The sequence below is a fragment of the Leptopilina boulardi genome, unplaced genomic scaffold (genome assembly GCF_019393585.1).
Source record: "Leptopilina boulardi isolate dan_hultmark-lab unplaced genomic scaffold, ZJU_Lbou_2.1 LbouV2_216, whole genome shotgun sequence".
In the NCBI taxonomy this organism is placed as follows: Eukaryota; Metazoa; Arthropoda; class Insecta; order Hymenoptera; family Figitidae; genus Leptopilina; species Leptopilina boulardi.
The window spans coordinates 2,405,368-2,421,237 of record NW_026137770.1 but is presented as its reverse complement, the minus strand read 5'-3'; the positions used below and the strand labels follow the sequence as shown (position 1 = coordinate 2,421,237).

The window sequence follows — 15,870 nt, the reverse complement described above, 5'->3', positions numbered from 1 at the left end:
TTACTTCAAACTGTCAAATTCACTTGACATTCTTCTTCTTTTCTTATCTTGAAAAAAATTATCAATATCAAACTAACCGCCATTGGTCACAAGTCATGTGACCTGTAAAAGGAAAATATGGCGCTAAAATTTAATATGTATCTCTTTTGCTTTTTTTCTCTCTAGCGGAAAATGAGAAATCAATAAGACCGGTTTTACATTATATAGAGAAGAGAATAACGGGATTAAAATTTTTAATAAATATTTTAAAATTAAGTAAAGTAAGTTGATTATATAAAAAAATAGAAACAAAGAAGTTGTATTAATAAAAGAATTTATTTAAAGGCACTATACATCGTCGACTTTGTCTACTATACACAAATTAATATTTATTAAGAAAATCACAATTTTGTGCAATATATAATTGTTCTACTTTATTATGTATATTTAAATCACATATTATTATTGTTATTAATCTGCTATGATTATTTCAGAAATATTACTAAATAAGATCGTCATTATCATCTATGCTAAACTTAAATTGATATGTTTGTAAAATAATAATTACTACTTAGACATTAATTGCACCAAATTTTTTCATTTACAATAAAAATTATAGTCTCCAACCGAATAGCACCTGATGATATCAATATCTATAAATATTATTTACAATTCTTATAACAAACATTTTTTTCTATTTCATTAACAATAAATTTCTAAGTTTTTTTTATAATTATATTAGTACAAAGATAATTCTAATAATTCGAAGACTTCAATTCATTTTGTGCTCTATCACAAGCGTCGCACAAACTGAAATTTTTTTTTCGACAAACATTTTAATCATCAAAATTCATTTGTGCTTTTGACAAAAAAATTGAATTATTTTATCAGATATTGTTCTTTTCATTTTTGTTGATAGAATATGTTTTATGCAGCTAAACAGATTTTGTATTATTTAAAAAAAAATCGAAAAGATTTATATATAAAAGTCTACAGATAATTTATAGAAAATTATGATTATAATGATATTATGTATTCAAAAAGTTATTTGGCTCATTGAGTAACAAAATTTAGTTTGTTTTGCACAATGATTTTCTCTGTCGACGATTATTATGTTAGATATTTACAGTCGTCATATAATTCACATTTATATATTATTGTAGTTTTTAAAATAGTTTTTTTTATTTATTGAATAATATTAACTAAAAAATTTGTAAATTGTAACGACAAAAAATGGCTATAAAAATTAAATTATTTAAACAAACTTTATTGTCTTTTTCCAATATTTAATACCAAAAAAAAAAATCTCTTTTTTAACTTGAAAAGAAAAATAATTTTTCCCTCAAATTTGAATTTAGATCAAAAATTTATGCCTATTTTAAATGCTCTTATAAATAACAAATAACGAACAATTGATTGTTAATTAATTATTGTTAGTTCGTTAAATATTTTTTTTAAATAATCAAAAAATAAAGAAATCACAATAAATGTATAAAATTTCTGTTTTGTAAAATTTGTCAAATATTTAAAAATCTTAAGACATTAAAATCTTCTATATACATTCCACTTAAGATTCGTAATTTTATATGATATGAATACATAATACGATATGTCATAAGTACAAAGATAAGAAAAATGTCTATAGTATGCACTAAAAATGGAAATATACCTGATTTTAAGAACTGAAGTCATTTGTTTCGATCTTTCATCTTCCACATTTGATTAATTTACACATTTTTTTATGATTCTATTTGGTCTGGATATCAAAGTTCACTTTGCAATACATTAAAAGCTGATCCCAAAGCCCAGCTTAATTCGTGACCAGAGATTTTTTTATAGAGCTGAAAACATAAAATTTATATATTATTTTAAAAAAATTTAATATTAAATTTTTTCAACTTTTGTTGAAAATTGAGAAAGTACATAAATGTTTTTATTTTGTTAATAAAACAATATAATAATTATAATTAATAATATTAAAAATTATTATCATTTGAAATAAAAACTAAACATTTTTATCAACATAAAATTTAAAAAATTTAAAAAATTCGAAATTAGAATTAAAATATTTAGTGTATGAAAAAAAAACTCTTCAAAACTTACATTGAGTTTGGTTTTTGGCTCGAGACCAAAAGTATTTTTTAACAAAGAGTAAATAAAAGTTAAATCCAGGCACGTAAATGGTTGTTCTGTATTCACATATTCACAAGTTTCCAAAACGGCTTTATGAAGAGCTTCAACTGTGATAGTACCTCCTTGAAATGGATCTATCAATCCAATCTACAAAAAAAAATCAATTAATTTTATAAATAAAAAATTATTTAAATAATTGTTTAAAATAAATTGTCTTACTTCAGTAGCTCTGTCAAAATAATATGAAAAAGCATAAATCTCATGTTTATTCAATCCAATTGGTTTATTCTTGATTGTACTCGTGTAGTTTTCAACTAACTTCAAACAATCTTGAAATTTAACAATTGGACGTTTATCCTCACCACTGGCATAATTTTGATTTTTAAAAACTTTCGTTGCACCTTTTACTGGTCCCATTATATGATATTCTTGTCCTCCATAATTCCATGTAGTTTTAATAAATGGATTAATACATTCGGAGCGTATTTCAATAATTCCATTTTCATTTTTCGCCGCTGATTCTGGCACTAAAATTCCTTTTCTCGCAGCCATAAGTCCCATGCCTAAATAACTATGAGTGTAAATACTCATATTATGATTTAATGCACTAATATTGTAAATATTGTCATTTAATTCTTTGACATTCTCTTCATCGGGTGCAAAAGTAACTTGTGTTGAACCACCGCCAAGATCGAGAGCCGCTACCGTACTTCGCGAACTATGTTGATTAAATCGATCCAATAGAAAATTAACCGTGAACCATGAGAAAATACCTTCATCAACGCCTTCCATTATTGAAATTGATTTATCGTTCAGATGAAAACCGGATGTTTTCAAAAAATTTCTCGTTACTTCTAAAATATCATTTGCCTTGTGACCAGGAAGAAGACGAAGACCAGCTGTGGCTTTCATAAAAAGTGGAGTATAATTCCATTCGGATTGTGGAATTACAGATTTTGCCTTGTCAACAAGTATTTGTAGAGATTTCATTCCTTCAATTGGATTATCAGCGTATGAACTTAATCCTGGTTTTTCCTGATGGAACAATTCACTATCCAACACTAGATTACCATTTATAATTGATGTATGAAAACTAAATGCTAATACTCGAGATCCTGTTGATCCAGCATCAATAATTACAACGTAAAATGGTTTTTGAAAATTGAGAGAAAATGCTACGCTGTCAATGGCTTTGCCTCCAAGATGAAATGGTTTTAAATCATTTGCTATAGCCACATATCCAAATATCATAAATCCCAGAAATATGAGTGTATAATAACGTCTCACAATAGTTTTTGACGTTTTCTTCTGGTTTGATGTCCTCGATGCCATGTTAGAACTTGACATGCTGTCATCATCATCTAATCTCAACTGTAAAATATTAATTATTTTAATAAATTTCAATTAAATTACTTATTTTTACAAAATTAAATAGAAAGATTGTTTTTAATTCTTGAAATAATTTCCTATTTCTTTAAATAAAAAAATATAAGAATTTTTTTCTATTCTAAAAAAATAAGATTTCCATCTATAATTATATTATAAAATAAGCAAATCAATAAGAATTTTAATTTTTCACGTGCAGTTGATTAATTCTAAAAGAAAAATAATTAAAATATAATAATTTAGAGGAATTTACTATATGAAATTTTTACAAGTTAACCTTAAAAGGTAGAGCAGTTTTCTTTTGTTGGAGATTAAATATCTCACATGATTCTTTTTTTTTATTATTTCTCAACAAAACTTACAATCGTATAACGCATTTAATTAATTCCAAGGAATTAATGTGATTTTTTCAAAATTTATTGAAATTTTCTTGCATTCGCCATTGGTATGGCCACATCCACAGCTGATCATGATATTAGAGGTTATGTTTATTAAAATAATTTTGACAGTTGACACATCGCACCATTTTGTAAAGAAAACGAAAAAAAATAAAAATAAATCACGTGGTCTTGTTAATAAATTATTTCAAATTTAAATTCACTGATTTTTAAAAATTATTTTTCCTTTTTCAATGAAATATAGGTATATTATATATGAATATTTTATGTAATTTTACCTTCCTTTTTCTTGCTGACATCCTTCTTGATCTGTTCTTGGCAAAGGAAAGAATGTAAAATTGTTACAAAAATATGTAACGTACTTTTTGAAGTTAAAAAGATAATGATTTAAATATAATTCACTGAAACGAACTTCTGAATGTCACCATTCATCAGAAACTATATTTTGTGATAACTAATAATCATTTTATAATTCAGTCACCATGACACAGCAAAAGATAACAGTTTCAAGGTTATTTATTAGTAGGAAAATTTAGAATAAATTTTAGTTTCCAATTAATGTACAAGGAAAAAATGATTTTTGTTTATCAACAATGTGTTTGATGATTGACAAAAACAAAAATTTATTTCAAATTGTATTTATTTATTAAATCACAAAATTTATAATTATATATTCATTATTAAATCATTGTATAATAAATAAAAATAAATTCCCGAATATTAAAAATATTATTAATTATTGCGCATATGGTATTTAAACAAAAAAAAATGAGGAAACATTTTAAAAGTTTTTAAATTCCTTTTTAGTCCAGTTATCATTAAAATATCAATAAGAAATTAATTGACTAAGCATATAAATTATCAATAATTGAAAAATACATTAACACCTGAGATTAATTTTTGAAATTGTTTTGAAGTTATTAAAAATTGTTATCTTCAAGGCTCAAGCAACTTATCAGCAGAAAAGGCTTAAAAAATTTTTATTTTCCAAAGTTTTATCTTTCTCATTGTATAGTGAAAAATTGACTATAAAACAATGTTAATTTTCTTCATCGTGTGAGGGAAACAGGATTTTTGAAATATAAGGAAAAGAAATGTAAACAAAAGTTATACATATCTCAACTAGATAAAGAGTTACATAATTTTTTGATATACAAATGTATTTTAAATATCTAATCTTTCAGACGGAGACACATCAGACGTGAAGGTTTATGATGAGTGAGATGTTCAATAATCATTTAAATGGTGACGTCACACAAAAGGAACCAGACCCGTCGTTAGAACTTATGGGTTTCAAAAATAGATTCACAACTACTAACTCTGTGCAGTGAAGTCATCATAATACATATACAATCAAATATAATATCTTTCATCAGATGTAACTATCTGTTGCTTGTAAACTGTGTGTATTATAGTATAAACATGAAGAACACTACTTTTTTTTCTTCTTTTTCTTAATCACAGTGAATTGTAAATAATTTTTCCCTTTTAATGGATTTACGATAAAAAAAACTAGTTAACTGTTAGATATAAAGTGCATTTAATTTTTATATACAGTTTTCATTGCCTCGATACATTATATTAGTTGAATTACTTCTAGTGTGTAATATTTATTACATTCTCATTATTAAAAAAAAAATTTAGTTCCGTTTTCTTGAAATTATTTAATTTTTTAAACTTTCTCAAACGTTTATATTTAAAGTTATTTATTTGAAATATTTATCAAGTTATTTAAAACTATTATTAGTATTAAAAGAGAGGCTGAAAAAAATTATTGAGCTCGTAAAGTAGCAAATTAAAAAAAAAATGTCGCATTCAAATTCAAAATCGTCGAGTCTATTTAAACAAGCTGTTATTCAAATTGGAGCCGGAGGTTCGGCAGGTTTTGTGGAGGTTTGTATTATGCATCCAATGGATCTCGTTAAAACACGATTTCAACTTCAAGTGAAAACTAATAAAGCAGATCCTTTATATTATACTGGTAAGTAATGGCCATACGGTTTCATATTCAATGAAGCTGAGAATTTAGCAAAATGTCATCATTAATACAAAAAAGAATTCAGTAAATTATCGTTTCAATAGAAAAATTATATTTTTACAAAATTTGAGAATCCAAATAATAGTGCAGTTGTAATAAAATAATAATATTATTATTAACAATATTATAATAGTTTTATGAAATAATAGTTCTAAAAATTGGTATCTCCAGGCAGTTTTAGTTTTTAATAGAAATTTCAATAAACTAGCAGTTCCAAATAATAAATAAATTTTTTTAATTATTTTCCAATTTGTCAATTTTCTTATGTCAAATTCCAATATCGTATTTTTTCTTCTTTTAATTATTAATTACGTTATAAATTCATTGAGTGAGAGGAACTCTTAAATAATGTGTAAATTCAAAAAATTCATTATTAAAATCCAGGAATTGCCGATTGTATGAAAAAGATGTATAAAAATGAAGGCCTCGCTTCTTTCTGGAAAGGAATATTACCGCCGATTTTATCGGAAACACCAAAAAGAGCCGTGAAGGTAAATAGTAAAAAAAAAAGATTAATAATTAAAAAGATTTAAATAGTTTTTATAAACTATTTAAATATTGTTATATATTAAACAATATAAATTGTAAAATTATTACTTTTTCTAGTTTTTTTCATTCGAGCAATATAAACCACTTTTTCTCTTTGGCGCCAATTCTCCAACTCCCCTGGTAAATAATGTAAATTATTCATATTTTGTTTTTCACATTCATTTTCGCAAAATATTTTTATTTACTATATATTAAGAGCATAATAAAATTTTATATTAATAATTATTCAAGGTTTTTTTAATTAATAGACTTTTACGTTAGCTGGATTTTTTGCTGGCATGACAGAAGGGATATTTGTAAATCCATTTGAAGTAATTAAAGTGCAAATGCAATCAAATCGTAAAAAAATGACAGAAAGCCCTTCGACATTTGCTGTGACAAAGGAGATTATTAGAAAAAATGGATTTGGACTAAATGGTCTAAATAAGGGATTAAGCGCAACAGTTATGAGAAATGGTGTTTTTAATTTAGTCTACTTTGGATTTTATCATTCCGTTAAGGGCTGTATTCCAGTGTACAAAGATTCGAGATTAAATTTTTTAATTAAGGTAAAAATTAATGTTAATTTAATCAAAAATATAATAATGAAATAATTCAACTTTCAGATAAAGTAAAATTTTTTAATTGAATTCAACTTTTTTTTTTATCTTAAATTTTCAAATTTTAAAATATGATTCCTTTCTTCGACAAATATTAATTATTTTAATCTTTAATTAATTAAATTTAATTTTTAACGACTTCTTTGATTAATTAAAAAATTTTAATTAACTTATCAGTATTAATTTAATATGTCCAATTAAATGAATGTGTGTCATAACTTTTTTTTTTTTGTTAGGTCGTCATTGGTTTTTCAGCAGGAACAATGGCTTCTTGTTTAAATATTCCATTTGACGTGGCCAAAAGCCGAATTCAAGGATCAAAAAATAATGAATATAAAGGAACATTAAGAACAATTGGCACTGTTTATAGACAAGAAGGGTATGTATAATAAAAGGCGAGAAAATTATGTTTTTTTTTTAAATTCAATATATAATTTTAGAATTTTTAAGATAATTTAAATTTGTTTCATTCAACAGATTTAGAGCTCTTTACAAAGGATTGTTACCAAAAGTTTTACGATTAGGTCCTGGCGGAGCAATAATGTTAGTTGTTTATGACTATATGCACGCTTACCTTACAGCCAAGCTGAAGAATTAAATATTTTTTTATCTTATACATTTATAATTGACGTTTTGGTATCATCGGACAATTGAGAGTAGGCTTTCTGCATCATTATTTTGTATGATACACTAATCGATGAAAAACAAATACATGTTTATTTTTTTTACCACAAAAACATTGTGTTACTTTTCAAAAACATATTCAGAAACACATAAACAGTGATTAAAAAACTAAACATCCAAAACAGATTCAAGCCATTTTTCAAGATCCACAGATTTTGTAGGCACAGTAGCCGATGTGCATATGGGTTCTATAAAAAGAAAAAACATTTTTCAACTTTTTTACAAATTACGAATAGTTTAATTTTGTAAAATGAGAGTAAAATATCCTAATTTTATATTTTTATACTTTGAATAAATGGAAGAAATATTTAAGAGAAAAAAACATATTTTTACCTTTGACTTTTGAAGTAGGAATGATTTGAGAAAGCATAGGTGTTTTTGAAATGGGTTCCTCCATTGTTAAAAGAGAATCTAATTCCTCTTCAAGATTATCAATTTCTGAATTTGAGCTTTTGTCATTTGGTGTTTTGATAGTTTTTTCGTCTTTTAAATCAGTCAGATTTTTATCTAGTTTTGAAACATTTGAATCACCAGAAGCATTTTTCTCATCAATTTCTGTTGTTTTTTGGAGATTATGAGTATTTGTTAATTCTGTTTTCTAAAAATAAATTAACAAATAAAAAAATGAGAAACTAAATATAAACTATAAATGAATAATGTAATAAATTCGTAAAAAAAAATAAATTTTTCGAATATGAAGTACATACATTGAGCTGTGTTTTACTATGTTTAAATTCGTTATGAACATTAGATTTAGCATCACTTTTTAAATACGTCAAATCATGTGAAAAAAGTCCACAAGATTTGCAGCAACCTAAAGAACAATTTTTCTCATCCTTATAATTGTATGTTTTATCATCTGAAACAGTAGCTTTGACATAACTTAAAAATTCTTCCTCCGATTCCTCATCTTTCTCGCTCTCATCGCAAGGAAGTAAACGCATTTTTGGTTGAGGAGGTGGTAAACGTTCTTGAATTCGTGCTTTCTTTGCTTCATCTGTTTCATCAGACTTTAGTTTACGACTTTTTTTAAATTTTGCTTTACGAAGATGAGATCTCACGTCTTTTCCAAATAATGAAGTTTTTGCACCAGCCGTACGAGGCTTACGTTCAGGTCTTCTTTTCTGAGTACTTTAATTATTTATATTTAGAATCATAATAGATCAATTTTATTTTAAATTCAATGTAATTAAAAATATATTTGATTATTTAAAAAAACATAATTTACCTTGGCTCTGCCATTTTATAGCGAGAGGTTTCTTCTTAATTAGATAAAAAAGCGTATATTCCTATTTTAAAGCACTTATTGTAAAAAATTACTTTTCTATACAAATATACAATATTAAACTACTATAATTATGGCAGTAACTGTTTACAAATAAAAAGAAACTGAAAAAAAAATAAAAACAACATATAATCTATGTATTTGCATGAAGTTAGTAACATGTGTTTTCATGTATGATGGAAATATATCAGCCAATCAAATGGTGAAAAAATTTAAAATTTTTGTAAACACGCCAAGAAGTATAGCGCATGATATAACCTTAAAATATTTTAAAAAGTAAACAAGCAGACGCGCATTTTAATTTATTGTTTATCAGTTTATATATTCCATAAAAAGGTGTTTAAAATGAGAATGTTGGTTTTATTCTTCCATTACAAGCATATAGAATAAATTAATTATAAATTTTTCCTTCTAAACGTTAAGTTTGGATGTGTCAAATTTTCACAAAAATTCCGTTACGTTTTTTAAATTTGTGTTTAACGTGAATTAATATTTATGTTAATTTGGTTTATGTGAATTGCCAAGAGAAAATTAAAACTATTTTCACAATTTGTGAGTATACTTGATATTATAAATATTGAAAAATCTGACAAAAATAACAAAAAGACATATTTTATTACTCCCTGTCAGTTTAAAAAATGTTTTGACAGTTTACTTAATTTACCGCAAATTTAAAAATTTTATAATTGTTAGTTCATTTGATGTATAAATTTCTCGGCTTTGCATCTTTTGGTTCTGTAAAACAGTGCTTTTAATTTTTTTTTTCTTTATATTATAAAATATATAGTTGTAAATATAAGAATAAATTTTTATTTTCATACTTAGGAAAGATTTTGTTAAAAAAAATGGAGATTTTTACATTTAACAAGAGTCTTCAGGAGAGACTCGTCGATTATACAGGAATTCTGTCAAATCGAGAGGAAGTTGTTGCAGCTTCACAAATTCGTTCTGAATGGTCGTATCATGTGGAATTTGTAATTGAACCAGTTGGTTGGCGTGCATTATGGAAAATTCCAAAACTCACTTGTCAAGATTTTGAAATTCATTATCCAACAATAGTCGCTGTTATTGTGCAACAAGTCGATTTTGTCGAACTCACGGCACTTGTGAAAATTGTTGCCGTTCAAGAGGAAATTCATTTACCGGAAAAATATGATGTACCTCTAATTGAATTATATCCAACTCAACATCAAGACGATATTGCCTTGGATATGATTGCAACAGCAAATTGTATAGATCAACTTCGATTTTTTTACAATTATCTATGGATGCCATGGGATCATGACGATGATGAGAATCGTGATTGGATATTGTCGCATCTTGAACCGAGATTGAGACTTTTTTTCGATATGAAAAGAGGTAGTGTTTGTAAAAAGACTTGTGATGTTATTCGAACATTAATGAGAGAAGGACGTGAGATAAAGGAGAAAATTTCAAGATTAGAAATTGATATTTCGGATGATGAGGATGTACATGATCGTTCACTTGATGATGGTAAGGCTTGTCAATTGTTGAAATTGCATTTTCGATTGCAACAAATTAAAACTGAAATGGAAGTATTGGAAAATCCAGCAATGAGAGATGTATTAATTAGAAATCAAAGTTCGAGTGTTATGGAAATTGAGACAAAAAGACGAGAGAGTGGTGTTAGAAGAGTAGAGGGTTATTTTGTTTGGCTCGGTGGTTCGTTGGAGGAAACGATTTTCTCTTTGAATCAAGCCAAAGGATTTTTGCCTCCCGACACATTTGTCAAGTAAATATTTTTAAAATATTTCTCTAACGTTTATTTAAAGAAATTAAAATTAATATTAACTTTTTTTTCGCAGAACATCCAGTTGTTTGAAAGAAGCTTTAGATACATGTGATGCAGGAGATATTATTATTCTTGGCAGTGGCGATCATCCCATCAGAGGATCTGGAAATTTAGAAGACGGTGGAATGATCAAGGGAGTTGATTCTTTCGAAAAAACAATTATTTGCCCCAAAGAAACTGAAAGTGGTCCATCTTTGTTAGATTTTTCAGGCAGAGAAGTAAGCACATTATTGTTTAATTAAAAAATGTCTAAAATCTGTTTTAATTTGAATATATTAATTATTTTAATATTATTTAATTTTTAAGGTAGTACTGGAAAATTTGACAATAGATTTAGGAGATATCCAGGCAGGCATTCTGGTGAGAAAAGGCACAGTGAAGTTGGATGGATGTCGAATTTATACGTCCAATCACAGTGTAATTAAAATAGGAATTGTTGTTTTGCCAGGAGCAAAACTTAGCGCACAAAATACAACTCTAGTGGGATTAGGAACTGGTATCATGATACATTCAGGCGGAGAGGCTAATTTAAGTGAATGTAATTTCGAAGAATGTACAGATGGAATTCAGGTATTAATTTCAATTACAATACAATTTAAATCTTTAATTATTATTTAGAAAATAAATCAATAAATTTTCCTTTTTTCTATAGCTACAAGATGATTCTAAATTGACAATGACAAACAGTCCTCTAAAAAATTTGAAAGAATACGGAATTCGTATGGAGTCAAAAAAATATTTGAATGACTGTGAATGTAAAACAGGTGGCGCGGAATTATTAGAAAAAATGTCAGAAATCTCATTGGAAGGTTGTAAATTTGATAATAATGGCAAAGGTGATGTATTACTAAAGTCGCAAACTGCCACCTCTTTATTAACAAAATCCGAGGATATGGTTTCTTGAAAGTTTTTCTTTTAATGAGAATTATTTTTTTTTTTAAATACTTTTTAAAAGTTGTAAAATTTATGCACGTAAGAAGATTTTTCAAACCAAAACATACATAATGGTTACGAATGAAATAATTTTAATGTTTTTTTTTTTTAATTACATAGTGATGAACTGTACAATTAGAAAGTTTTAACAAAATGATTCCATGTATTTTATACTAAATACAAAATTTTTGTACCATGTTTTTGTCCAGATTTGACCGTGTTTGTCTATTAAAAAAAAATATATATATATACATAATTTTCTTACTAAAAAATGTATTTCTATTTCCATTTCAATGTAACTACAAAATCCAGTGTAAGACATTGACACAAACAAACGAAAAAAAAAACTACAAAATTCTCACGAGACGCATAAATAATTTTCCAAACGTACGAAACTTTTTAAAACAAATTTTTTCACAAAACAAATAACAATTAATCTAGATTATTTTTTTAGAAAAACAAATTTCCACGAATTATTTTTCTGAATATTGAAAAATGGACCATTTTTTCCCCCATTATTTTAACGTAAGAGTAATTTCTAAATTTTAATAAATTCTATTTTTTTTTGTATTGATAAAAAGACGGTTTCCTGAAGATTTGTCACTAAAATTTGATTTCAATAGACTATAATCCCATGTAACTGCAGAATATAAATGCACAGCCGATACTCAAAATAATCAGGACTACTACCACCCAAATGGGAATTGTATCTGAAAATAAATATATATTTTAATTAACAATAATTGAAATATTAATTTTTAAGAATTTGTTAATTAAATTGAACTTACATCTATATGGCAAGCTGTGAATGCAAATCCTATTATCAACGGAAATACTAACAACAGCCGCTTCAGCATTACTCGTTATCGTTGGACCATCATGTTTTGTGGGTAAAAATTCAAGACCAGTCACAAACATACTGTGTGCACCGGGAATGTGAAGAACTCTTTGTAAACTAAATGCAATAAACATATCGACACTTCCCGAAAACATTGTTCCAACAGCGACCAATTGTCCATTATCAGAAACTGCCAATGCCGAAAGTGTCTCTTGAAATGATACCGATTTCATAATTACACCAGCATCAACATTCCAAAGTTGAAGAAAACTTGGATTTTTCCCCACAATTGAATTTGACAATGTTAATAATTGATTTTTTGGTATTTTTTCATCTGGATCTCTAAATCGACATCTTTTATATAAATATTTCATATTTCCTGGTACATTCCAAGTGAGTTCTTTCTTTTTCATTTCACATGTTATATCCCAAACATAGGCTTTGCCATCTTTTGCTATTGACACAAGTAAATTGCCAGCTGAATTAAAATCTATATCGTCCACTTCTTTTTTGTGAGCCTCTAAATCGTGAACTTTAATGAGCTCGGGAAATTTCCAAAGTCTAATTCGACCGTCCGTACCACCGGTTGCCATTAATTCTCCATTTGAACTTATTCGCACGATTCTTTGAAGTGGTTCCAAATCTCTAAAAAAATGAATTTTTTAAAAACATTTTTATTCTAGTTTTATAATTAATAAATAATGAATAAAATTGAATTCATTACAATGAAAGACAACTTACCCGAAATCTGTTTGTATACTGTCCATAGGTTTAACAATTAATTGTAAACGTTTACTCTTTAAATTCGAATTACTATCCTTGACTTCTTCTATTCTTTCGCAATTATTTGACGAATTATCTTCACTTTTATTTCGTTGCCTAAGACCTGAGGTTAAATTTCCGGATTTTTTTGGAATCTCACCATTTTCGACTGTGACAATTTTCGAATGTATATTGTATAATTGACAATGACTTTCCTGACCAGCTGCAATCCATGATCTTTTCTTATCACTAAATGTAGCACAATTCATTACAACACTGGGACCTGTTTCATGACGTGTTACTTCTTCAGCAACAAATTGATATCCATCGTGTGACAATTCAAATATTTCCTATAAAATATTTGAAATTTTCATGTTAATATTAATTATATAAATTCACACTAAAATTTTGTAAAATAAAAACAAAAAGTAATTTTTTATTTATAATATTTTTATAATATATTAAATATTTATACAGTATTATTGTATATGAAATTTATTATTTGAATTTATTTAAATATTATAATGATTTAATTTTAAATGTATATTTGGAGCAGTTTGACATTTGACAACCTGGAATGATAAATTTAGGTTATGTTTTTGAAAAACTTACAAATCCATTGGCAACGCCAGTTTTTGCGGAACCACCTCCACCTCCGACGAGAATATGTCTATTTGTTAACATTTGTACAGTATATAAGGGAAAATTAACCCTAGCCAGTAGGCCACATTTATTTTTTCTTGGTGGCATATTGGAGAAAATCAACGTGTCACTCTCTTGTAATAATGTGCGCGACTAATTTGTTCACTTGTTTTAAAATTTTTTTTTTAGTTGTAACACCTAGATGTATAGGTATACAAGTTTGATAATTAAAAATATTGTTTACCGACCTCAAGTTCCACGTATTATGTTTGGAAGTCTAAAAAATTTATACCATTATTATTACATTATATACATATTCAGTCAAGAAAATCTATAGGTCCGTCTTTAGATTAACGAAATGTTAAAAGCATTGCAGTTATTAACACACATAAACAAAATGCAATTAGAATAAACACGAGCAATATCAAATAAAAGAAGGTCTGGGAATTTTTCCTCATCATTTATTTATTATCAGTCAAGTTCAATTATTGAAATATTTTCAAACTTTACTAGGATTTGTTTCTGTTTTAAGCCGACCGATGGTAACTTAAAGGAATACGAGAGACATCTATCGAGAAATCATAGTAATTGTTATATAGTTTAAGGGCGGTATTCATAGTCGATACTCATTTCTTAAGCAGCGACTTAAGCTGACACCTAGATTCATAGTCGTGCATTGTGGATTGACTTAAGTCGCAACTTAAGCATTTGCTTAAAGAAGTAAATGCTTTGATTTTGAGATGCATAGTCCCATCTTAAGAATGCCAAGTATTCATAGTCAAATAGGATTTTCTTATTTGACATTACCGGTGAACTTATTTGAACGAATTGAGGTTATGATTTAAAGTCAACGTTTTAGTTGACTTAAGCAATAACTTATTAGTGTATTTATAGTGAAAAAAGTGTTAACAATGGATATAATGCATTATTTAAGAGACATTGAGGATGATATTGATAATGAAGATGGTCCAAACAATATAAGACGTGCAAAACGATACATTCGAGATGCGGAAAATTCTTTTGAAATAGATGAGTGAGAGTTTCAGAGACGTTATCGTTTTCACTCCACGCAGCCTCCTTAGCTTTCAAGGAACAATCGCTTTTGCGATTTTCAATAACATGGGCAAAAATTTTGATAGTTTGCAGGAAAAGTTTTCTTTATCCGTATTGGTGTAATGCTTTTTAGACATTTTATTACTACAAAAAGTTTCATTAATTAGTATTAAAATTTAGTATTATTTATAATAATTTAATTATTTATTGTTTACAAATTTTATATTCCATTATATTTTTATTTTAATATATAATTTAAGGGAGTGAGAGTAGCAGATTTATATTTGGATACATTTATTATTTCTACAAGAAAAAAGAATTTATGTATGAAAGTAGTTATTTTATGTTTATAAACAATTAAAATTTTTTAGCGTACAGCACTTTTTTAAAAACGAGAGTATATAAGATAAGATATAAAAAAAATTACCAGTCTTTTTAATTTGAAAAAGAAAAAATAAATTGTGTTCTACAAATTGTACGCCTAATTTTAAAAATATTAATGTTAATATATTGATCATTATTTTGAATATTTCACTATTATGTATCATTATTTATCAAATTTTAAATATATTTCATTCGTTGATTATTAAAAATTTTTACTTTTAAACAACATTAATTATATTCACAGGTTTATATTTTTGAATTTTGTTTTATTACTGTTTTTTATTACAAACATTTAATAAGAAAAATATTTTACAAATTTACTTTTTTCAAATGATTAAACAAAACAATTTTATAAATAACATTAAAAACGCTGAAACGAAAAACTCAAATTGAA

General features: G+C 26.3%; 5 protein-coding genes across 7 annotated transcripts; 2 read left to right on the top strand and 3 right to left on the bottom strand.

Annotated features, from left to right (window-relative positions):
• Nucleotides 1-296: 296 nt before the first annotated feature.
• Nucleotides 297-4,406, bottom strand: LOC127279456 (ectonucleoside triphosphate diphosphohydrolase 5). 2 transcript variants are annotated; one of them, XM_051301809.1, is made up of 4 exons: nucleotides 4,175-4,406; nucleotides 2,332-3,483; nucleotides 2,083-2,259; nucleotides 297-1,820 (listed from the first exon to the last, which is right to left on the bottom strand). In XM_051301809.1, exons 1-4 carry the CDS (start codon nucleotides 4,193-4,195, stop codon nucleotides 1,743-1,745), a joined length of 1,428 nt encoding a protein of 475 aa, XP_051157766.1. In that variant the 5' UTR covers nucleotides 4,196-4,406; the 3' UTR covers nucleotides 297-1,742. The 2 variants fall into 2 exon arrangements, with proteins under 2 accessions (XP_051157766.1, XP_051157767.1); XM_051301810.1 differs by lacking the exon at nucleotides 4,175-4,406 and adding an exon at nucleotides 3,861-4,005.
• LOC127279459 (mitochondrial 2-oxodicarboxylate carrier) lies at nucleotides 4,008-7,702 on the top strand. 2 transcript variants are annotated; one of them, XM_051301813.1, is made up of 8 exons: nucleotides 4,008-4,140; nucleotides 4,838-4,992; nucleotides 5,081-5,877; nucleotides 6,319-6,425; nucleotides 6,541-6,603; nucleotides 6,732-7,031; nucleotides 7,319-7,461; nucleotides 7,560-7,702. In XM_051301813.1, the coding sequence occupies exons 3-8, from the start codon at nucleotides 5,703-5,705 to the stop codon at nucleotides 7,678-7,680; spliced, it is 909 nt and encodes a 302-aa protein (XP_051157770.1). In that variant the 5' UTR covers nucleotides 4,008-4,140; nucleotides 4,838-4,992; nucleotides 5,081-5,702; the 3' UTR covers nucleotides 7,681-7,702. The 2 variants fall into 2 exon arrangements, with proteins under 2 accessions (XP_051157770.1, XP_051157771.1); XM_051301814.1 differs by lacking the exon at nucleotides 4,838-4,992 and having other exon boundaries at nucleotides 4,009-4,140.
• Nucleotides 7,703-7,705: 3 nt separating this feature from the next.
• On the bottom strand, nucleotides 7,706-9,196 carry LOC127279460 (uncharacterized). Its single transcript, XM_051301815.1, has 4 exons — nucleotides 8,995-9,196; nucleotides 8,474-8,897; nucleotides 8,100-8,364; nucleotides 7,706-7,954 (listed from the first exon to the last, which is right to left on the bottom strand). Exons 1-4 carry the CDS (start codon nucleotides 9,006-9,008, stop codon nucleotides 7,875-7,877), a joined length of 783 nt encoding a protein of 260 aa, XP_051157772.1. The 5' UTR covers nucleotides 9,009-9,196; the 3' UTR covers nucleotides 7,706-7,874.
• A 141-nt stretch (nucleotides 9,197-9,337) lies between these two features.
• On the top strand, nucleotides 9,338-12,007 carry LOC127279453 (protein nessun dorma). The gene is made up of 5 exons (XM_051301806.1): nucleotides 9,338-9,603; nucleotides 9,877-10,804; nucleotides 10,878-11,082; nucleotides 11,171-11,434; nucleotides 11,517-12,007. Exons 2-5 carry the CDS (start codon nucleotides 9,897-9,899, stop codon nucleotides 11,766-11,768), a joined length of 1,629 nt encoding a protein of 542 aa, XP_051157763.1. The 5' UTR covers nucleotides 9,338-9,603; nucleotides 9,877-9,896; the 3' UTR covers nucleotides 11,769-12,007.
• A 43-nt stretch (nucleotides 12,008-12,050) lies between these two features.
• LOC127279458 (prolactin regulatory element-binding protein) lies at nucleotides 12,051-14,567 on the bottom strand. Its single transcript, XM_051301812.1, has 4 exons — nucleotides 14,010-14,567; nucleotides 13,377-13,747; nucleotides 12,586-13,280; nucleotides 12,051-12,507 (listed from the first exon to the last, which is right to left on the bottom strand). The coding sequence occupies exons 1-4, from the start codon at nucleotides 14,145-14,147 to the stop codon at nucleotides 12,422-12,424; spliced, it is 1,290 nt and encodes a 429-aa protein (XP_051157769.1). The 5' UTR covers nucleotides 14,148-14,567; the 3' UTR covers nucleotides 12,051-12,421.
• Between the last annotated feature and the right edge of the window lie 1,303 nt (nucleotides 14,568-15,870).